Raw genomic sequence first — 23,817 nt, forward strand, 5'->3', positions numbered from 1 at the left:
GCGAATTATTTGGCTTGCATGGCGAATCTTCTTCCTGGTTAGTTAGATAGATAAAGATGAAAGTGGTAGGAGTCGTTGGTTATGTGTACTGACAGTAAGAAATCAGTTGAATAGATTTGTTTGTTTGGTTGGTTGGTCGGCAGTGACTTATACAAGTTTAGCCGTTCATGACAGTCTTGACAAAACTCTCGTAATTGATGTTACCCTTGCTATCCTCATGTCCTAAATAAATATAAATAGGTGATTTATTTGGATAAAAATTCTGTTTAAGTAGCGTAGCAACAATAATCAACACAATTTAATATTCAAAATTAACAGTAATACAATTGACTTTATCTTAATGAGTGAAGCAAAGCTTTTTTCAAGACATTATTTCACCAATATTTGATTTGAAGAATTTATCTTGCTCCTGCATCTTGTATGTATATATGAATTTGAATATATACTTTGTAAAAACAAAATAGTAAGTTATGATAATTTTTAATAATTTTTTTACTTACCCAACAGAAGTTGTTCCGCCTCTTCATCTGAAAGTTTCTCCCCAAGAGTTGTCAACAAATGTCTCAACTCCGCACTTGAAATTGTTCCATTTCCATCCTAAAGTAACAAAACTTTTTATCTCCTGTTAATGAATAATTTTATATTTTATATGCATTCATTTCCGCATTCATCATAACCACATAAAAAGGGAGATTTTAAAAATGTAAGTGGGACAATGGGAAAGGCAGTTTAGGAATTTTGAAAGAATATTAAGTTAAGAAAAGTTTGACGTATGCACAGGGTTTCGGATCCGGATCCGCAAGGATCCGCATATTTTTGAGTCCAAGGATCCGGATCCTTGGACTCAAAAAAATGCGGGGAAAATGGAAAAATCTACCTAAATTTATATAAAATCTCAGACATTCTCTTGATGAGAGCCAATCTTTAAGGTTTAGGTTCAGACTTGAAAATTTAAAGTATTTTTGACTTCGAATTAAAGAATAAACTTTTTTGAAAAATTTGGTGATTTTATTTTATTGTCAAGGATCCGGATATGCACACAATCAATGCGGATCCGAAACCCTGCGTATGCATTAGAATATCATATGAAGTGTATAAGTAAAAAATAAAGTAAATTGTTCATAACTAAATATTTTGCCTCTAATCTTTCAGTCAGTCAAAGAAAAATATAAAAAACTTTGTCAAAAAATTTCAATAAAGAAAGATGTTAGGCAGCAGAAAATTCAATTGTTTTTAAAATAAATCCTCATACATTTGAATAAATAATAAATTACTAGGTAATTTGTTTACTTACTTTGTCAAAATGTCTAAGACCTTCAATAAAATCTTCACTTGTGTCATTAGAACTTCTTGAACAAATTGCCTGAACAATAAGATTTAAACTTTTAAAGTTCAAGATCTCAGAAATGGCTTGTCCGATAGCTGTATTTTCAAAGTTTGTTAAAAAAATTAAATTCTTAGAATTTCCTGAATTTGTCAAGGTGTTTACAAGAGAAAGAGAGAGAAAATATATTTGACTGTAAGTTACACTGATACCATAAGTTGTATTAGTTTGCTCTAAATTTTAGAACTATTACTGAATTTTGATTGACTGGTTAAGACTAGTGATCAATTTTCAATCGAAAAATTATCTACAGAACGGATACTTTTATTTCTCATCATTGGATAGGAATATCAATTTATCGTCCATTGTATAATCTCTTTATATACATGGGTTTTTACACTTATGAATGTGGAATGATACCTATGCTTTCACAATGAAAAAAATCTTTAACTATAACAATTTTTTAAACCTGCATAATTGGAAGGAACGTTTCAAAGGTGACTCTATCGTCCGCCCTGTGTTCATTTACAAGCTTCTTCACCTCTGACTCAGTGGGGTTCTGGCCCAAAGCTCTCATTACATCACCTTCAAAAATAATGGTATCATCAATACAGGCGTTCAATTATTTTATTAGTCTCCCTAGATTTTAGTGTCAAAATGCATTATCCAGCTAAAGTAGACTAATAGAAAACAATCTACAAATTCAAAACAGAAATCTTGAAGGATAAGACAATGGACTATGATTTGTTGTATATTGTAATTGTATACCTCTAATTATGAAAAACAAAGTTACTCATCGTAATTAAAATCATTGGTTTGAAAACGATTGTACCAACCAAAAAAGATTGAATAAAAATATCCAAAGTTTTTGAAAACAAATTAAAGCATGTAAAAACTTGAGATGTCAATATGAGGTACACTTGCTCTCGATGCTAAACAGACAGATAAAATGCTTAAGAAATACCTATGACTGAAACGGGAATTTTTCCATCTCCTCTTTGGTCATACAGAAGGAAGGCTTCCTGAAAAATTATACAATTATGATTTTAAAATTAAAGTAGCACTACAAAATTTCATTATTGGCTTTGAGTTTTTCTCGTGAAACAACCTCATAAATTAAAAATGCGAAACAAGAGCGGTTATAAAATGAACAACTGGCGCAGCAATAACAAGCTAAGGATATTTTTTCATTAGTAGCTATTTTAATAAATCACTGACTAAGATATGTAAGTTTAATTTTCAGCAAGTTCGGTCTTTTTCTTAGACAAGAAGGTTTCCATGTAATTTATAACCTAGTTGTAAAGAAGCATCAATATTGAAAATCTCTCATACCTGGAATTCTGAAATTTGATCTTCACTGAACTGGACTGCACGTGACATTTTTGTTCTTGTTTAATTTTTAAATATATCTGCAAACACAAATGGTCCGCTATAATTCCGAATTCCTACCAACTAGTTTATTGTTTGTATGTATGTAACATAATGTGAATTTTTGTGATATTATATGATTATGGTATCTAATATGTTCAAGGACACCCAAGAGGGGTGGGTTCAATGGTCCGTTTTCCGTCTTTATAAATGAAAAACGAATTAAATTGCAGGTTCCAAAATATAAAAAGGAGCCAATTTACCAAACCCCCTAGAAATCCTTTTATAATTACAAATAAATATTAATTTCAACAATCTTTAATTACAATACATTGAGTGTCAAAGATAATAAAAAGGTTGTTTTTATTGAAAAATCGAAAATGTTATGAAATAGTATGAACAATCTTAAAAATTAAGTTTTTAGTTAAAAGGTAAAAATAAGCAATGTTATATGAACAATATACAATACCGATAATATCTTATACATAGTACAAAAATACATAAATTGTAAATACATATTTTTACATAGCCTATTATTTGCTTTCAGGATAATACTATGACACATTTTAAGCAATTTTAATATGCCCACTTATACGTTTGAACTTAGGATGGTTAAAAAAAAACAAAAAAAAAGATCAGTAACAATACGAAATATTGCATATTAAATAAAAATGTTATTTTACTAGGTAACAAATAACTTTAAATGAGTGTAAATAATTTGAAGAGGCCTTTATTCCGAATATTTTGGTTTACAAATGAGATAGGTAAATTGTGCTTATAAAATAAAAGAAGCAAAATTTAAATACTTATTTTTGAAAAGTTATTTTTTCTTTAAGTTCCTGCATTTTTCCCTTCCGAGGTGCACTGATAAACAATTTATTCATCCTCGCTGCCTGACGGAGTAGCCGGCGATTGGAAGCCTTCAGAGTCCGATTCTTCTGGCGGGGGAGTCGGCTCCTTAGCAGCTGGCTTTTCAGCCGGTTTGTCAGCAATTGCGGCTGCTGATTCTGCAGGTAAATTTGGTTTGGCAGCTGCAACTGTGTCAGGTTTGGTGCTGGTGTTGTCGGCTGCAGGTGCGGCTGATTTTTTGGCGACGGCTGGAGCTGCTTTTTTAGAGGCTGGAGCGTCTTCCTCGCTTTCATCCTCCTCTTCTTCTTCTGATGAGATCTCTGGCTGCTTTTTGGCGGCCTTGGCTGGCGGCTAAATTAATAATTAAAATTAATTGATTATTGCTAACAGTTAAATTCTTTAATGCCTAATTGTATGCGTTCAGCATGTAAATAAAAGACAGTTAGGTCTACTTATTGAAACATAATGTGATGCGCCTCTTTATTGGCCAATAAAACACTTAATTTTCTTACCATGAGCGCAGAAAGCAATAATTCAATCACTCTAGTGCGATGTGGTGTTAATCAGACTCGAACCCGACAACTTATATTATAATTGAAAGTTATTTTCTTACCGCTCTGACAACCTTTGCTTTTGGTTCAGAATCTTCCTCGTTTTCACTCTCCTCCTCTTCTCCATCCTCACTTTCTGACTCACTGGATTCATCCTTAGCAATAGTTATTTATCGCATCATGTTATAGATAGCTTTCTGCGGATATTAAAATAAAAAAAATTAAGATTAAAACCAGTTGTTGTAGCCCTGAAGGGCCAAAGGCCCGGCCCGGGCTAACAAAACTAGTATTGATTTATTATTTTTATTTTAGTATCAGTGGAAAATTGTCTGTAATACAATGCTATACATGATTTTTCAGCATGGCTGAGAACTGGTTCTTATCGTGCGGATATTAATCGGTTTCGAAGCCATACTGAAGATTATTAAACAAGATTAATTTCCTTAAAAGCTTATACAGTTGAAAAGAAAAGACAAATGACTCAGTATTTACAAAATTATCTCTAACTACTAAACCGATATGGTTCTCAATTACAATGTAGGTAGTTTCTAACGGGTCATTGAAAGGGGGAGGGTTCCACCATCCTCCTATAAGAACATGATAGGAAAATAACAGTCCAAAAAAAGTATTTTTAATAGAGTAAGTAGCTAAAATATTAGGCTCACGGTTGAAATATTTGAATACAATGAAATATTGAAATGCCTTACCCTCTTTCTTACTCTGCCAACAGTAACCTTTCTGGCTTTAGGAGGGGGTCCCTTCTTTTTCTTCTTGGGTCTGTCTGAGTCTGAATCACTCTCGTCTGAGGAGTCTTTGCGGGATTTTATCTTCTTAGATTTGGATTTTCCCTAAAGTAATAAGAGTTTAAGTCATCTCTTGGACTTTTTATATAAATATGATTCTTAATTTCTAGCAATTTTTATTCACTACTCTCCACCTTTCAATTTCTATATATCGACTCAAATTTTGAAATTATAAAAGACAAAGTAGTACTGCAATATTAGGGGAGTTATACAACATATTACAAAATTAGCATTTTAAAGTATTTCAATAATAATAATTCTTATAGAAGACACCTTACCCCTAAAAATTCATGTTAGTCGTACTTTCTATTTTTTAAAATGGATTCTGAATCAGTAAGTATTAAAAATATAAACAAAATATAATTGTAAATGTAAATATAAGTATAAAATATAATCAAAATTCATTAAAAGTCCCAAAAGTTGTTAAGCCAACGAATAAGAAATTGTTATTGTAAAACTTTGGGGACTAGTGTAACAAACAGCCCAATGTCCCTCCCTCCCTGAGCTTACCCTGCTCTCGTCACTATCTGCATCTTCTTCCTCTTCCTCCTCCTCAACACTTCCCTCTGCACTGTCTTCATCCTCGTCTAGTTGTCAGACAAATACTTCAAATTTTTTTTGTTTTAGGTAACTTAGGTCAAGATAGCGTAACTGATATCTGATGACAATTCGGGCGTAGAGACTGAGATCTTACCTTTTCTTTACATTTATTTATTCAACTATATAAAGTATCTCGCTAAGCGATTAACTGATATGGTTCTCCTTTACAGTGAAGCTTTTTATAAGTCCTTGGATGTTTTACGGCTATTTTTGCACTTCCATAGCCCCTGGCTGCAAGGAGTGCAGCAACAAGTATTCTAAAAGGACAGGACAGTATTTGTTTTATCAAATGATGAAAGTCTACTTACTATATGTTGTAAAATATTTAACCTTACATCATTTCTGAGAGTTTTTGTACTTCACAAAAATCAAACGATATAAGAAGATCTTAATAATCAGTTTTCTCAACATTACCAAGTTAGATTCGTATTCAAAATATAAACATAAACAACAAGATTTAATTTTGAGTATCCATCCCTGGTTTGAACTCATCCTCGCTAGGTTTAAACTCTTCCTCACTGTCGCTGTACTTCCTGGGACCCTTGCCCTTACCCTTGGCTTCCTCCTGTAATACAATACTAGAGCTTGTAGTTGTAGTTGTACATGCAGTAGTTGAAGTTTTAGGTGTGGCAGGCGTGATCCTGCCAACGTCCTAAAACAAGGGTTAGTTTATAAAGCCAACTTTTTTTTAAAGAAGACACTTAGCTTTTTCTAGTCGCAAATAAGAGAAAAGTTCTTTTTTTTTTAGCAATGAGATAGCTGGGAAACTTACGCTTGGACACCTTATAACCTGCATGAAAATGACTACGAATAATCTTTAAAAAGGGATGGAAAAAATGGAGTCAGCAAATAGAGAAAACATTTTTACGCCAAGAACTTCCTGTAATTGGTCAGTATTAGTTAGTGCAGATTATTCATATGTTGTTGTTTGTTATACAAATGAGCTGTTGGTTGATTGCCAATAAAAGACCTTCCCTCAAAATTCCGACTTGGTCCCTTTTTAATATATCATATATTTTCAAATATTTAGTTCAGGAATAAGGGGATAGGAAATTGAATCGATAGTGATACAAAACCACATTTCGACCTTTTTACACTATTTCACACATTTAATTGTGTAATTATAATTTTCTATCTATTCCTTTGTTTCAAATAATAAAATACCTTTTCTCTCTCAGCCTTTTTGCTGTCATCCGATAAATCACTACCCTCAACCTCGAGCAGCGAATAATCAATGACCGCAGCCCTGGCTCTGCGGCCACGGCCCGCTGTCTCAACAATGTTACTCGTGTCAATGTCGCAGACGGCCGGCTTCCTTTTCTTTTTTGGCCGCTCGTCTTCAGAATCTGAATCGTCTGAATCTCGCCGCCTGACCTTTTTCCTGCCACCGTAATTTCTTCCTCGCCCGCGGCCCCGTCCGCCGCCACGCCTTTTCTTCCTGTAATTATCTGAATCATCCGAGTCAGAGGCGTACTTTCGCCGCTTCTTTTTAGTTTTAAAGCCGCCAAATTCAGAATCATCACTTCCGTCCACAACAAAATCATCGTCCGACTTTCTGCGACGAGCGCGCCCCGACCTGCGGGTTGGTGCGTAATCGCGGTCGCTCGCCTCACTCGGCTCCTCCTCTGATTCACTTTTAGATAGTATAAAATCACTGCCGCTATCACCATCCCCACTATCGTCACTAGCGTTCAAGTCTGTGATGCGTTTTTTCTTCTTTTTGCTATTTTTGCCCCCTAAAATAACAAAAGTTGTTTTATATGTAATGTAATTTTAATTGCTACGCTTCCTAATTCACCATAGAAAGTTTGAAATTGATAGGACAATTATAACCTGTTTTAATTAACGAAAAGAACTAGCTGTCCCGGACGGACGGATTGGCCGACTCTAATTACAGAAAAACTTCACTTTTTACAAGAAATAAGCAAAAATGCAATAACATTAAATTACCTAGATCTTTATTAATTGCCATTTTCAGGGGTTTAGGTCTCTTCTGCTCTTCTTCACTGGACTCTCCATTGCTGATGCTCTTGCCCTTGCCCTGTCCAGATTTAGGTTTACCTGGGCTCGGCTTCTCGGGGTCCTCTTCCTCACTTTCCTCCTAATTAGAAATCCATCAATTTATAAAGATGACAAAATTTAACTAAAAACAAGATATATTGTATATGGTGTCAAAATTTTATTTTGTGTGCTACTTCCTATTAGTGCTAATTTTAAAGATATTTTTTTGGTACCATTGTGATTAAAGTAAAAGAATAGAGGGACATGAACTATATGTAACTCAGCCAGTCCCGATTTTGTATTGAGTCTTTGAAATCAAATAATAGCGTCGGATATATAATAACAACGAAGTCCCTACAAAAAAAGCAATTTTCTATTATACGGAGAGGGTCTCTATCACATGGAAGGGTAGGTATCTGGATTATACATCTATACTTTAACATTAATTACAGTGTGTGCCCCCCTTTATGAGTCATTACAATAATGCCTTGTGATATTTACTCGAAATATCTTCAAAACAATAAGAGCACCACTGGAATACAACTCAGTTAAAAATCAACCCACCCCCCACGACCCCCGTAAGTGTCAAACCAAAATGATAAAGAGATATGACAATAATGAATTAACCCTTTTCAGTAAAAAAAAAAACCATTTTACCTCCTCTGATTCTGAAGAAATCCTTTTTTCCAGAGGAGTTTTACCATCCATTCCAATAGCTTTCTTCATCATAGCATCATACTCGTCGGCATTATACTTGACATTTGTCTAAACATAAATTAAGTAACAGTAAGTCTGTCTGTTTGTACCAAAGGAACTCGCTAATCATTGAACCGATAAGGTTCTCCTTGTAGGGTAGCTTTTAATAGGTCCTGGGAAGGTTTATAACTATTTCGGGAAGGGTACCACAAACCTCCAAAAAAAATCCCTCCCCAAAATTAAAAAAAATGAGATTTAAGAGTAAATGCGCTATAAATATAGTTAAAACTTACGGTTCTGCATTTTCTGAGCATCATTGGTTCATCCCCGCTGTCACTACTACTTGAACTTTCACTAAAATATACAAAAGTTAGTTTATTAAGTACGAGACGCACCCAAATTTTTTTACATTTCTAAAGTAAATAATCTAAAATTTTTATAATTAGAATACACAATTTTAAAATAGGATTGACTAAAAAAAAGAAACCTATTCCAAATGAAAGCTAAGAAAAAAGCCAACAAAATAACAAAATTGTAAACTAACCTGCATTGCATCGACCTCTTATTATAAGGTCTCTTGGTAGCTCCCGCCGAAGGTAGGGCCTTATTTAGGGACTTGTTTACAAACTCCAGCCGTTCTTTCCGCCTTCGCTCGGCATCAGCCTTCTTGGCTATTACGTCGAAGTCCTTGAGTCTCTCCTCTAGGGCGGATAACAGTGATCTATAAAAGAATTAGTTTTTTCAGAGATCTTATTCTTCAGGGATAAGACAATAGCCGATAAATTAATATACATTCCCAATGATGATTCACAAATTATCCCTTCTGTAGCTTACAATTAGTGGTTGAAACGTTTGAATACTCAATTTAATGTACCAACTATTCAACAATTCAATATGAGTCCCCATAGTTGTTGAGCCAACGAATAAGAAAATGTATAACTCCGGGAACTAGTGTAATTTTAAAAACCTAAGTATTTTCAGGCATGGAACATTTCTTATTTTCTTGTAATTTTGAAGAAAACATTTTATGTCTAAATTCATTTCATGACAAGTTTTGAAAATAAAAGGCTATCAGAAGAGTAATTTAGACTGCGCAGTAAGCAAAATGCACATTTTAAAAGAGAATTAATATACGCAATTTGTAAAGATTGTTTATTTCACTAAGAGGATAAATATACTTTAATTATAGATCAGCTGCGCAATTATAAAAATGTTACTTACGTGTGATTGCAGTCTGGGCAGAACCAGTCACCCTCAGGTATAACAAGGAGTGGTGGGCGGAGACAAGAGGCGTGCCAGCCCACGTCACATGTGTCACACAGCAGGATCCATTCAGGGTGGTCTCCATGTCCTAATAAATATCAAACTTCTATCAACAAAAATCATTTTTTTACAAAGAAAATCCACTTTTTACTTAAGAAAGGCAGAACCAAAACAACATTATTTAATTTTTTTTTGTACATTTCAGGTTTAAATGTTACTGTTTATGTTAAGTTGTGAGTCATACTAAAAAAATAGGCTACTTATCCATTTCCAATTGAATAAATACATGAATGAAAGCGAAATTATTTCAGATATTATTATATTAAGCACTAACACTAAACCTATTCGACCAATTTACTCATTATATTTAAAACTTTCATGCAAAAGTGATAATGTTTCATGTAATGAGTCATAAAATATACAGTTAAATTATCATTCCTAAAAATTCAGAACATTTTAACAGTTAACACTTGTGAAATTAAATTTTTAAAAAATCTAAATCAGTAGAACTTACTCTAGCAACAATAAATATAAAACTAATTCTAGTTCAAACAAAGTAATATCATGGAGAGAGACAATTCTTATACATAACAAATGTTTATCTGGTGAAAATTGTAAATAAAAATGATATTAACAATTAAAGATAATATCATCTAAATGTGACAAAGCGCATATATATTTTAAATAATATATTTAAAATGTGTATTATGGCCAAAAAAGACGACCAGACAAAGTTAATTAAAAGTTTATACAGTAGATTTTCACAAGTAAATATAGAAAAATTCTTATCTTTCAAAATTGCTTGGCAAATAACGCACTTGCCCCTTAATAATAATATATCCTTCTTTCAGTCGTAGAGAATTAACTATAGAGAATTTTAAATATTACAGAAAAAAACTTAAATAGTTATTAACTGCAATCATCAACTATGAATGTTTGTTCCTGTCCTTGATAAAACTAAATGATTACTCACCGCACTTCTTGCAAGGGTATACTTCATCCTCCTTATCTCTTGTTCTAGCATGCTTTATAGTAACCTTCAATTTATAATTACAATGTTAATTATTATATATGAAAATAAAAACATTAACAACCAAAGATAGCGTGGAAATAAGTATGCTTTATGATAATGTAATAAGTATGTATTTTCATAAATATTGATGTAAAAAATTTTTGTATTAAAAAACATTCCTTGTAAACATTTCTGGTACAAAAAAAGGTTTATTTGACCAAACCATTGCATAGTATATTCACCCATGATCCATCTAATGGCTATGTGAATATTTCATACATTTAAGACTCTGTGTTTATCGTGATTGCTCTTACATAGTTTAATGTAACTAGATTTTTCTTTATACATTTAATAATAAGAATCTCACAACCATATCACGCGACGAGCGTAGGACTGACTTAGTTAAAAAAGTTGTCGAGGAGCATCAATGGATTTATTATTACTAGGATTTTACACCAGATTTGCATGTTTTATTATAAAGTGAACTCTGTAGCGGGCTAAAATAACGATCTCCCCCATCCCCCTCCTTTACCCTATGGCCTATCTCAACCCCTGGATAAACGGCCCGACCAATAAATGCAAGGGGATATTGCATCCTAAATCGACAATTTTTCTCCTGACATAATATCCACGTGTATTCTACTGCATCCATTGGAATATCGCAATAATATACAACTAACCTTTTCGTCGTCCTCAGATTCACAGCTAAATTCATGATCAGATTTAAATGGATTGTCTACTTCATCCTATGAAAAATAAAACAATATTTCATCAAAAATATGAGGAATTGGACAAGTCAATGGAAGATAAAATGTGTAGATTTTAGCAGTTTCGCATGGATTGTAAACATTGCACAGGATAGTGGACCGTGAATTGATTTTCCTCCAATTAAAATAAACAAAATTACTGACTTGGTATATTAAAATGTGTAATGTTGATGAATATTATTCTGTGTTCTATATAACTCTTCCCAAAAATTCTAGGCTACTAAAGGCAGGAATTTTGGAGGGAAGAATCATTAACAGATAAATTTACAGTCCACTTGTCACTGGATGACAATTGAAATATATCTTCTCTTGTGTAGGTTAAAAAAAATTGGTGAAAATCTTTTGATACAACTTGTTTTATCAACCAATCCAGCTTTAATAAAAATAACCCAAGTTTTTAAGCTAACGAATGAGAGAGTGTTATCATAAAACTTTTGGTACCATAATAATCTCAGTTACAATGTCCCCCCCTCCTCCCCTATATTACCTCAATCTCTTGATACATCTCTTCCAGGTCAGTTTCCTCCGGCTCCTCATCACTGCCAGAGCTATACTTGCTGAACTCCGCGAATATCGATTCTCCAGGCCGCGGTTTTCGGTGCTTTTTCTTCTTTCTCTTCTTCTCCTTCTCCTGTTTGTAATCCTCATCTTTTTCGTCGTCCGTTGGAGGCGGCTTTTTGGCCCCTCTGTGTTTTAAGAATTTTTTCTTTAATTTTCTTTTTCGTTCCGAGATAACAAATTGTGCGCCCAACGTGCGCATTTTCTCCATACGTCGCTTTTCCCGCTCCTCCTTTTTCTTTTTCAGCTCCTCGTACATGCGCAACCGCTCTTCCTCCTCTTTTCGCCGCCGTTCATCCTCTTTTTGTTTGAGTATGGCTACTCTTGAGCTGCCGCGTCGGCCAACCGGCGGCGAAGATTCCTTTTTCTGTGTTCCATTTGCAGCGCCGCCGCGTCCTCTGCCAGCCGCTGATTTTGGCGCAGATTTTGCGGGCTGGGAATCCTCCTCACTTTCTTCTTCGGAGTCTTCTTCGCTTTCGTCATCACTTTCTTGCTTTTTCTAAAATAGATGGCAAATAAGCCATGGATCTAAAGGGACGAGACAATAGCAGATAAAATGGTGTACTAGCCCCTTAGACGTTACACAAAACTAATCATTATATAGGTAGATTCCAATAAGTGGTTGAAATGTTTGGACATTTAACTTAATGAACCAACAAATCAAAAAAGTCCCAAAAGTTGTTGAGCCAAAGATAAGAAAAGATTATTATAAAACTTTGGAGACTAGTGTAAAAATCAGTCAAATGTCCCCTTTCTCCCTGCAAATAAGTGGCAAACATTGAGAAAAAAAGAACTGAAATGTGAAATATTTGCTTTTTTACATATATTTTTTTTAGTAGCGAAGCTACTCTATAATTTGAAATGTCCGTCTGTCCGTATGTCCGTAAGTCCGTATGTCCGTATGTCTTAGTTTGGGGGAAACGTGATTTTCTCGGCTCCTATAAAAGATAAAAAGCTGAAATTTTTTGACAACATTCCCATTATTAAGGAGCACAATTAACTATAAAACATCAATGAGGGTAGGACCGCTTTTTAGCAGGTTTTAAGCTATTTTTGTATTTTTCACATTTTTCTCCTTATTTTTGGTGTTTATGGCCCGATTTCCAAATTTTTATTTCAGTTATAGTATCAAAATTAAATATCTTGTCGTTTCAAGAAAACAACTATGACGGTCAGACTGCCTTTAAGCAGGTTTTAGGCTATTTTTGTATTTTTTACATTTTTCTCCATACCTTTGGTGTTTATGGTCCGATTTCCAAATTTTTTTCAGTTATAGACATCAAAATTAAATTACCTGTCGTTTTAAGAAAACGTCAATGGCGGTCAGACTACTTTTTTGCAGGTTTTTGGCTATTTTTATATTTTTCACATTTTTCCTCATATTTTTGGTGTTTATGGTCCGATGTTTTAAATTTTTGTAGTTAAAAATAACAAATTTAATTTCCCGTTGTTTTGAGCATCCAGTATGTAATTTACTTTGACTGTCAGTCTGTTAGTCATAGTACTGAAATATAAATATTAAGAAATTAAAAACAATGTTGAAAAGGTTTCGTGATTTTTTTCATGCTTTTGACAACTAATCCTTAAATTCTTAAACATATTTTTGGTGCTTCGCTACTTATGGATGTTGTCATCCTTGTTAAATTTTTATGTAGATGTAAAACTTGTGAGTCCAAATTAATAAAAAACTAAATTACCTTCTTTTTAGGTCTGTCATCTTCACTATCACTGTAATCCGACCCCGCCGGTTTACCCCTGCCACGTCCTCTGCCCCTGCCTCTACCCGCCTGACCCCTACCCCTGACCCCGGCACCGCCCCGCGGAGTGCCTCTACCACGTGAAACTGCACCGCCCCGGGCGCCCCTAATTCCGCCTCTGCCACGACCCCTGGCAGGAGCTTCGTCAGCGCTGGAATCCTCCTCACTATCCTCTTCATCTTCCCCAGATTCTAATACAAAAAAAAATATTTGTCAAACTAGTAAAATAATCATTTTTCCGCATTTATGTGCACTGCGAGTGAACTATGCATTATTGATTAATGACTAAAATTATGTGCAAGCATAATCTATACGTTCCACCGTTTGGCCATTAGAAATCTTAAAGTTCATAGATTTTTGGAGCTATTCGTTACCAGACACATTTTACCGTGAACTGCAATCATAGAGAAAATAATAAAAGAGAAGAATCGAGGTATTTGAAGGACTAAAATAGGCAGTGGGCCTAGAGGCCTATATTGAGCAATTGCCGCGCTGAATTTTTAATGTTATTCCACCACTTTTCAAAATGGGAATATCTTAAAATCAAATGTAATTTCAAGACAGTTATAGTTGCTGTTTGAAGCATACATCTGATTTTTATAGGATGATATAGAAATATTTTGAATTATCATCCATTCTGATGAAACCTAATACAAGAATATAAAATTATCATTATTAATTTTTCATGACTTTGCTACTGACTTTAATCATAACACTCATTATTAGCTTAAAAGATTTATATTGCAGTCTATCTAACTTTTATTTCTTAATAAATAAACGTTTTTACAAATTTAATATGAACATTTCATTGTAAATTATAATAATCAGTTTTTCAGTGCAATCTAGCTTTGAATATAGAACTAGAATATCAAAGCGTTCAACAATTTTTATTTTGCCTGTATTTTTCCTGTTTTGGATTTTTGTCACTAAAGGGCCAAACCCTGAGGGGTAAATAACATCACTTGAAAATGTTAAAAATATTGTAAAAACGAGTATTGTCTTAGAAAGAACATAGATAGCATTACAGATTATTCACTTATTTAGATTACTCAGTTATGAAATTTTTTATTTAATATTTAGCCTTAGTTTTAATGTATGTCTTTGAAATAGACAACTAGCGAACCTGGTGGCTGAGAGCTAAACTATTAATTTTTTATTAGTAAACATTTTAAAGTTTTATCATGTTAATTAGATTTAAATATTACATTTAGGCTAATTTGAAAAAAAATAAATTTTTGATCATAAAAGGTGAACCCTCCTATTTTTAAACTAGGTGAAACATACTTTTCTGCTGCACTAAGACCGCCCACGGCTGTTTGTTTTTTAAGATTCTAAATCAAATTGTATTTTAAATATTTTCTTTAAATTTTTTTTAAAACATAATAAATTACAGAAAAATAATAATAATTAATAAGATAAAATTTTTTTATTTTTTTTTACATATATAGAATAAGGTTATGATTAAGATGCAAAAAGCCGCGGACGGTTTAGATAAATAGCAGACAAATTATTTTACTAAGGGGGAAGTAATATTTTACAATGAAATTGGGGTGAGTATTCATCCTCTTATCCTTTTTCCTTATGACTGCAATCGACCCTTAAAAACTTTTACATAAAAAATGAAGCAAATTCTTACCGTCATCACTCTCTGATTCATCTTCTTCCTCCTTCTTTTTAGCATTGCTGGCCAACTTTGCAGGATTCGCATTGCTCGCCAAAGATTTTGGTCTATTCACATTGCTAGCTAATGATTTATTGGCATTGCTTGCCATTGGTTTGTTTACGTTGCTAGCCATCGGTTTGTTGGCCAGAGGTTTATTTGGACCTGGTTTTCCTGCTGGTCCTTTCCCAGCAACCGGTTTGGCACCTAATAAAATGATAAAAGGATAAGCATTGTTTTCATGAATTTTGAAGACAAAATTAAAAATCTAAAATTTCAATAGATTTTTATTTTGTATGTGGTTTACAATAAGTTATATACGTATTACCTAAAGATGATAAAAATAAAAATCTAATGATTTTACTTTCAAACTTTTCCGACAATCAGGCAGAATTACTGAGATACACAGTATTAATGTCTTGTTGATAACAATTAAACCCTTAGGTGTAGGTATTTTACAATAAATTCAAAAATTAACATTGAAGGAGTTTTTCTTTTTGTAAAATCCTATTTTTTTTTTAAAATCTATTTTTATTTATCCTTTCAAGCCTGACCCGGTGTCTTCTTTGGTGCCTCCTCCCCTTCAGAATCCTCCTCCCCCTCCTCACTATCCCCATCCTCATCTTCTTCCTCCTCCTCCTGTGAAGACGTTGTAAAATAAAGATACATAAAATGTAGTACGGGAGAAGAGCAATGGCTTGATAATTACACTGGTACCCAAAGTTTCATAACAATGTTACTTTATTATTGACTAGCGGCTATGCCCCTAGAGGCCTCTAGTGGCACATTTAATGTTTATTTTTTATTTCAAATATATAACTTGAGAAATAATTTCTATGTTGCGTTCAAGTCAACACGCGAAATTTTTTTTCTAAATTTTTTCGTGATTTCTCTTGGGAGGGTGGTGGTACCCTCCCCCAAAATAGTTATAAACCTTCCCAGGACCTATGAGAAGCTACCCTGTTAAGGAGAACCCGATCGGTTCAGCGGTTAGCGAGATTCTTCTGTATAAATATACAAACACATAGACATTCTGTTACTTTATTGTAAGGATTTATTAGCTAAAAATTTATGACACTTCAAAAGGGGAATTCCTCATGAGTATAATATAAAGTGTTGCAAACTCACATTGACGTATAATTTAAAGAAAATGTCTTATCATTTTTGTTAATTTTTCCAAATCAACTTTCTTAAGCTTTAAAAAGTATGAATCAAAGAGTATAACCCCTGGTAAATGAAGTCCTTAATTTCCCTGATTATATTGATAACTTTACACTAGGATAGGCTGAAAAGTCAGGGTCAATGCCCCGTTATTCATTTATTTAAAACGTCTACTTTCCTCTTCTTCCTCCTCATCCATTTCACTGTCATCATCGTCGTTAGCCTTGGCTGCAGCGTCAGCTTTACCTGGAACACCAGGCTTAGCTGGTCCAGCTTTATTACCTGCAGCTGCGGGTGGTTTGCTATTACCGGCAGCTGCAGGTGGTTTTGAGTTACCGGCAGCTACGGCTGGTTTATTGTTACCAGCAGCAGCCACTGGCTTGTTGGGTTGAGGTGGTTTATTTGCTCCTGCTGCTGCTGGCGCAGGTTTGGCAGCTGGAGCTTTGGTGGCAGGTGCACCTGGCTTGTTGACAGGTTTCTTCACTTCTCCAGGTTCCAACTCATCATCATCCTCACCTTAAGATAACAAAGTAGATAACAAGGTAGAAGGTATGACATTAGAAGTAAGGACTGATGAAGCTGATTTACTATGCTAAATATAAAATGAGTAATTATAGTGTGTTTTATTATACTATATGGATATCTTTTATAGACCATTTATAAAAAAAACTTGTAAAGAATTGTATGGATTTCAACAGTTTTCAAGTGTATTTTTGAAAAGTTTGTATTTAAAAGTTTACAATACCTACTCAATAAAATGCTAAAAGATTTTTTACATATGATATCTAACAAAATTTCAATACTTTCACTATTAGAGTAAAACAATAGAGGGGGAAGAAGGGGTCAAATAAATGTATGTCCCCAAACCGTGAACCATGTGCCGACTTTCAATTAGGTCTTTGAATATCAGCCAATAGCGTCGGGAATATTAACACAGCACAGTCGCTACAAAAGAGCAGAAAGAGCAGACACAGTGGGATCCAGTGGGACATCCAAAAAATTTAAAATTGACTTTTATCTATCCTAAGAATTAATAATGGCTGTAAGTAGACAGCTAGAAAAGAAATTTTTAAAAAATATTCATTTTTGGCGGATTTATGCCATTTTTAAAAAAGGTAGTGAAAAATTTCTTTTCAGTTTTGATGATTTTCCAGATTTTTTTACACAATTTTTTCAAAGCAACAAAAAATACATTTATGTTCATCTTATGAAAATAATTTTTGATTGAGGTACTTTTCAGATACCTGTACCAATGTCTAATTAAAGAAAAATTTAAAAAAAATATTTTTTTGGTGGTGTAAATTTACATTTTGTGAGAAAATTTCACCAAAAATATTAAGATTTTTAACCCCAAAAAATCAGTTTTCTCCATTTTACCCAAAAACGGCCAGGATGCCCCGGGTTTTGCAATAATAATATTAATATGCAACATGTATTGTGTTTAAAACAGTTTTCATAACCTGGGGCCTCCCGGCCGTTTTTGAGTAATTGAGCATTTTACATTGCATGGTTTGAACAATTTCGTTCTTGTTAATTTGAAATTTTCCCTCGTTAGAGGGGGAAGGAGTCATTTTAGAGCCCAAAGTCATCTCTGCAATGTTTTCTAACTTTTTGAGGCGGAACTTTCTTTACTTATGCATTATTTGCCTCCGGCCAACCGTTTCGCCGTTATTTGCCGCCGTAGGTGTGATTTTTAACGATTTTTGCCGTTCTCGCGGTTTTAATGGACATTTAAAGGAACAAGGAGTCCTTAAAAACGATGACTTATAAATACTTTTATTTTAGCAATTAAATTTGCTAAATTTCATGTGTTCTGAAAAAAATTGTATTTCTAACTGGTTTTGGTTCAGCAGAAATTCAAATTCGGGGATTAATTATAATATTGCAAAAACATTATATATGCGTCTGAGAGAGAGAGAGAGAGATATACATTTGAGAGAGAATATAATATAAGAAATTATGTTTATATTCTTATACAAACTTTAAATGAAGATAGCTTGACTTAGAATAAAGGTATTAACACAAAATCAAAAGTGTTTTGAAAATTATGTTATTGTTGTTTATATTTGTAAAAAAAACATTAGAAAACATGCCTTATTAGTGTCCTATTTTACTTATTCTGGACCTACCTAAAAATGCCGGGACTCGAACTGGGTGCACCTGACGCTATATTCATGTTCACAAACATTGTTTGCATTGAAGATATATTTACATAGACGTTTGTTTTGTTAAAATATTCCTATCCTACCTAACTAAAGTTATGAAGGTTTATAGATTTTTTAAAAATAGGGTAGCTTCGCTCCTCCAAAACCGCCAGACGTACTTACCAAATGCACATTAGAAGTTAACAGGAGCAAAATTTATGTTATTTTTGAGTTAAATACAAGCTTTTTTATTGATGTTTACTTTTGTCTACCCTTAATGTCCCGTTTTTTGGCAAAAGATCCCACTGTGGCAGACGAAAAAGGTAAACTGGATACAGGTAGTTTTCTGGGTTATTATACATATATATAATTATATATAGATCATTCTTTCAATTCTACTCCTCCCTATTTAGTTCTCACCTTCCTCACTGTCTTCCTCCCCTTCATCTTCCTCCTCCTCCTCATCTTCATCCTCTTCCTCCTCTCCCCCATCACTCTCCATGGCCTTATTTGGTGGATTTTTTGCAGTTGGCACCATTTTTGCTGGTTGTGGAGGAGCAGCGGCCTTGTTGACAGGGGCTACTGCAGTTCCGTTGGTTTCTTCGGCTCCGGGGTTGCCCACGGTGTTTGCAGCTCCAAGACCAAATCCTAAATAAAAGCACGTGTCTGATTTAAGAATTATGTTATATGAGAGGGAGGTATAATTAGCATCGGAATTTTTATAGGGATGTTCAGTTAGGTAGTTAACAAAGTTTAAAAATTATAATCTAAATAATAGATTTCTACAATGAATAATCAAATTTAAGTGATATTCTTTTTCTTTGAAACACAATGAAACATAATGGACAAAATAATAAAGGATAATCCTACCTGAGAAAACAAACGAGTCTGTAATTTCTTCTCCAACAATGCCACCAACCAGCATCGGGTTAGGAGAATTATTATCAGCTCCCTTTCCATTGCCAGACACGGTCACAGCGGGATCTGTCACGGCCTCCGTTACAGTGCTGGGCTCATTGTCAAGCTTAGCTTTTTTGGCATCATTCTCAGCGGTTGCAATGGCTGGGGCAGCAAAAGGAATTGGTGACTCCAGCCCACGTTTCTTCAAGGGATAATGTTTGTCATTTCTTACTGGAGGAGTGGAAGGGGGCGTCGGCCGAGGGCTGACTTTATTTGGGGATGAATTTGTGGTAGCCCCATCTTTCTTTTCCTCTTTTGATTCGGCTGCTTTGGCTGAATCATCAGGTAAGAATGGACGGAATGGAGGTTTAGAAGATTCTTTGGAATCTTTTCCAGCTTCAGTATCATTTTTGTCGGTGACTTTTTTGTCTGATCCTTCTTCAACTTTAGTATCATCCTTTTTATTTTCACTTTTCTCTGGTTTAGATTCTGTTGTATCTTTCTCTTTTGTATCAACCTTTAAATTATCTTTACTGTCTTCATCTTTAGTATTTTCTTTGGAGTCGGCTTTATTTTCTGTCTCTACCTTTTCTTCCTTTGCCTCAGCTATGCCATTTTCTTTTAACTCTTTTTTGGAATCATCTTTGTTGTCATTGTTTACAGCAGGTTTATCTTCTACGTCTTCTTTCTTAATTTCTTTGTCATCAATTGGACTTGATCTAAAACAAATGCAGCATTAATAACAGTCAAATAGGTTTGTATTGAATATAAAAAATGTTTCATGACAGAAAGTATTTACCTACACTAAATAGGTATGTTTTAAAATGTTAACGATTTATCTACTAATATTTTCTTTCATATGCATGTTGCCTTTTCAGGGAAGCTTAGTGTGGAACTTGGGGTAGTTTTCGGCTAAAGACTAAGCACCCCATCATCAAATAATTAGGCCCCTTGAAAATAGAGACACAGACACTAGTAATACTAAAAAGCAGATAATACATACATTTAGAGCAAATTATTCATTAAGTTTTCTGTGGCTTCACAAAATCAAGAATGACCGACTGACCAAATTATTAATTTACCTGTCCTCATCTTCGTCGTCTGAATTCATCCTGCTGACACTTTCAGATCCAGCCACACTGTCAGCCCAAGGTCCTGCAACAAAATATGATACCTACACTTTGGAAATTTCATATATAATGAGGTATTTTACAAATCCTTCGAATTATTATTACTTCAAATAAAACTATTGGCTTCCACAACATATTAATTTTTTAATAAAAAAAAACATTTCTGAATGATCAAAACGAGCAGTCCCGGAATTTATAAGATCTTAACGGACATACAGACGTTTGTTTATCCAATTTATTTAGTTTATAGGATATATGTGATAGAAAATAGGGAAAACATGTCAAAAAAAGTCATGGTGTTTGCATATTTCAAAAAACTGAAATAAATAATTATATCTTACACCAACAGCTTTCCTTGCCTTCCTAAGGTATATCCCATCCTTGTACGTACGTACAACTAAAAGTATCAGACTCTCACCTGTATCTCTAATGATATCATCCAGACCCTCTGTATCATCTTCCTCCTCTCCCCCACCATTCAGAGGATCTACCCATTCGTTGTTCTAAAAAAAACAGAAGTTGTAAAGAAGCGGCGCTATTTTCGAAAGCGACTATATACACGATTAATATCCTAAGCTTATCTGAATATAAATTAGATTTTTTTGTTTCATTTATCTTTCAATTTAAATAATAGTCATTCTAAAATGTATACCTTTTGTATATTAACAAAAAAGGATGAAAATGACAAAAATGAGACATTTTGTACGTGAATACATTTCTTAGTAATTCAATAGAGAATGTTTTTCTTATTAAATATTCTAACATGTTTCGACATATAATCTAGTACAGTTAAATTAGACCATGAACAGGCTGTCTTAAATATTTAAATTACCTTTAATTTTCCGAGAAGCTCAATTAATGAGTCTTTGTCTTTGGCAATTAGCTCCCAACTTTCATCGTCTAAATCTTCTCTGTAGACTCTAAATGTCATAAAAACAGTAAGATTGTGTCTTTTATAGTAAAATGGGTTAACTCTTCGATAATAGCTGTATCAATGTATGTATAAATAGAATACGTGGTTATTGTGAGATTCTCTTATACTCTGATAAAATGTTTCTCCCAGCTGGCTAATATAACGATACCACCCCCCCCCCTCTTTCCTATTAACTTTATCCCATCCCCTACTCTGACCAAACCATGAAGGAACATATTGATCAATATCTGAGAACTATATCAGCAACTTTAAATGACGACAAAAATTCCTGTCTCAATATCTACGCATTCTATATGCATTGCTGTATCGTCTTTAGCAGATAAATTTACACCATACCTTAGATTAGCCATTTGGTCCACCTGATACCAGTAACAATTACCAAGACGATCACGTCCAACGGGATTCATTCGCAGCTCATTGCTTGAGATCTTGTTCATTTCCAACTAAACAAAATAATTTTCATTAAAGCTAACTTTCCCTTGAAATATTGAAATTCAAACCACATTAAATAAAAATAGTCAATACCCCCCCCCCCCTCAAAAAAAAAAAATGGAATAAAATATGACTAATTACTTACAAGGATACATTTTACCTGCTTCATAGGGACAATGATGATATTAATACCATAATTAATTCACTAATACCTTAAACTTAGCATTCAGATCAAACTGTGCTTCACAAAGATTCTTTAAGATTCGAATTTTCATTGAAAGCTTGGCTCGTTTATATCCAAATCTAAAACAATGAAATATGTAATGAAGACAAAGCTTACAATTAACAAGGACGATAAAATTCATAAGTACCAAACTAAAGAAAAGAAACATAAACTCTAATAAGCAAAATAAGATAAGGATAAAAGATTTCAAAACTTGATATTCCTAATTCGGGAAAGTCTATTCTATAAAGATTACAATAAATAAAAGGGGGGAGGTTGGTCCTTTAATTATGTTGTAAGATTTTACCTAAATTATAATCGTTAATGCTGTAAAATTTGAATTTACCTGTCTAATTCCCATCCATCCTCACTTGAATATGAAAAACAGAATTTTATTAAAGCTTTCTCCCACTTTTCAAGTGTCACATTCTTCTTAAGTTTCCTGAATATGGATAAATTAAATACAAAATAGCTCAAAATGTCTATAAAAAGGGCAGTTAGGTCAATTTCTAATGTTTGAGCAATTTGTGTGTGAAAGGGTCTGTAAAGCATGAAAACTAATTCAATGTGTGACGACAGAAAAAAAAGTTATTGTAATTTTTTTTTTGAATGGCGAACGAATATAGCCTAAGTATAGTTTAGCTGCGCAACTAGACTACATTTTACCTGAGCAGTTTGACATGAAGTAGGACAAGTTGATCATCTGGATCACCAGGATACTCCAACATTGTCTAAACAAAATACAGCTATAATTAAGTCTTTGCACAAATCTCTCAATATTTTGTTTGTTTTTATGATATGATTAACTAATAGAAAAATAAAAATGTTTTTATACTTAGACTTAATCATGATGCTAAAACTTTGTTGCTATGAGAGTTGTCTATCTATTCATTTGATTTTAGCTTGTCATAGGAAGCAGCAAATTTTACCTCCAATTCTGAAATGCTTGGGTATTGAATGCCACAGGCAGTCCCAAACTTGTCAAAGAATGAACAAATGACGGCAAAGTCTGGCTCCGACTCACAAAAGTCTGTAATGACTGGCGGTGGTGAGGTTGATTCAACCTCCCCGTTCTCTTCAACACCGTTTTCTGTCGCCGCCGCCTCCTCCTCCTCGCCTTCGTTAGAATCTGATTTCTCTTCCTTTGAATCCCCTTCGTTCTCTTCTTCTTGCGATTCGCCTTCACATTTGGAGTCATTTTTCGATTTATCGTCACCTTTTTCGTCTCCTATTTTATGTTAACATTTTCAAAATTTTAATACCATTACAACAAAGATTAAGGCTTAAGAAGCATAGTGACTTGTCAATGATTAATGTAGTAAAAACAAACATTGTCACTGAACGGGAAATTAAGGTCCTTGTGTGATTTGAACTAATCTCTATGTGTCAAAACCCTAGAAGCTTTTAAAATCAAATACATGTTAAGTACATTCTCATAAGGCTAATTTTGAAACATTATATCTTGGTTTAATGAAAATGTAAATTCCTTTCAGCGGATCTTTATCTTCTTTCTCATCTTTGTCATCAGTTCCTTCTCCTGACTCATTTTTATCTTGCTTTTCCTTCTTTTCTTCTTTCTTTTCGTCATCTTCTTTTTCCTCTTTCTTTTCTTTATCCTTTTCCTAAGAAAATTGGGATAAATAAGTATTAATTTCAAACATCTTGACTTATTTAAAGAAAAAGG

General features: G+C 33.7%; 3 protein-coding genes across 3 annotated transcripts in view; all 3 read right to left on the reverse strand.

The window, feature by feature from the left end:
- Nucleotides 1-7: 7 nt before the first annotated feature.
- LOC145314212 (myosin-2 essential light chain-like) lies at nucleotides 8-2,787 on the reverse strand. The gene is made up of 6 exons (XM_080154044.1): nucleotides 2,657-2,787; nucleotides 2,289-2,346; nucleotides 1,794-1,909; nucleotides 1,295-1,363; nucleotides 501-597; nucleotides 8-222 (listed from the first exon to the last, which is right to left on the reverse strand). The coding sequence occupies exons 1-6, from the start codon at nucleotides 2,702-2,704 to the stop codon at nucleotides 158-160; spliced, it is 453 nt and encodes a 150-aa protein (XP_080010170.1). The 5' UTR covers nucleotides 2,705-2,787; the 3' UTR covers nucleotides 8-157.
- LOC145314880 (uncharacterized) lies at nucleotides 2,733-23,564 on the reverse strand. The gene is made up of 29 exons (XM_080154958.1): nucleotides 23,552-23,564; nucleotides 23,063-23,358; nucleotides 22,800-22,864; nucleotides 22,480-22,575; nucleotides 22,123-22,213; nucleotides 21,815-21,921; nucleotides 21,377-21,464; nucleotides 20,963-21,047; nucleotides 20,497-20,569; nucleotides 19,385-20,133; nucleotides 18,935-19,162; nucleotides 16,547-16,886; nucleotides 15,764-15,846; nucleotides 15,186-15,416; nucleotides 13,490-13,740; nucleotides 11,722-12,291; nucleotides 11,148-11,213; nucleotides 10,429-10,492; nucleotides 9,414-9,543; nucleotides 8,737-8,913; nucleotides 8,486-8,546; nucleotides 8,154-8,261; nucleotides 7,446-7,596; nucleotides 6,660-7,231; nucleotides 5,973-6,147; nucleotides 5,406-5,482; nucleotides 4,800-4,940; nucleotides 4,155-4,247; nucleotides 2,733-3,892 (listed from the first exon to the last, which is right to left on the reverse strand). The coding sequence occupies exons 1-29, from the start codon at nucleotides 23,562-23,564 to the stop codon at nucleotides 3,569-3,571; spliced, it is 5,505 nt and encodes a 1,834-aa protein (XP_080011084.1). The 3' UTR covers nucleotides 2,733-3,568.
- The window catches only part of LOC145314214 (uncharacterized), a 444,769-nt gene continuing 444,503 nt past the window's right edge, over nucleotides 23,552-23,817 (reverse strand). Inside the window, exon 4 of the mRNA XM_080154046.1 lies at nucleotides 23,552-23,755. Coding sequence (XP_080010172.1) covers nucleotides 23,567-23,755 — 189 coding nt within the window. The 3' untranslated portion in view covers nucleotides 23,552-23,566. The remainder of the gene's footprint in view (nucleotides 23,756-23,817) is intronic.

The sequence above is a fragment of the Acartia tonsa genome, chromosome 3 (genome assembly GCF_053477335.1).
Source record: "Acartia tonsa isolate MP-2025a chromosome 3, ASM5347733v1, whole genome shotgun sequence".
NCBI lineage: Eukaryota > Metazoa > Arthropoda > Copepoda > Calanoida > Acartiidae > Acartia > Acartia tonsa.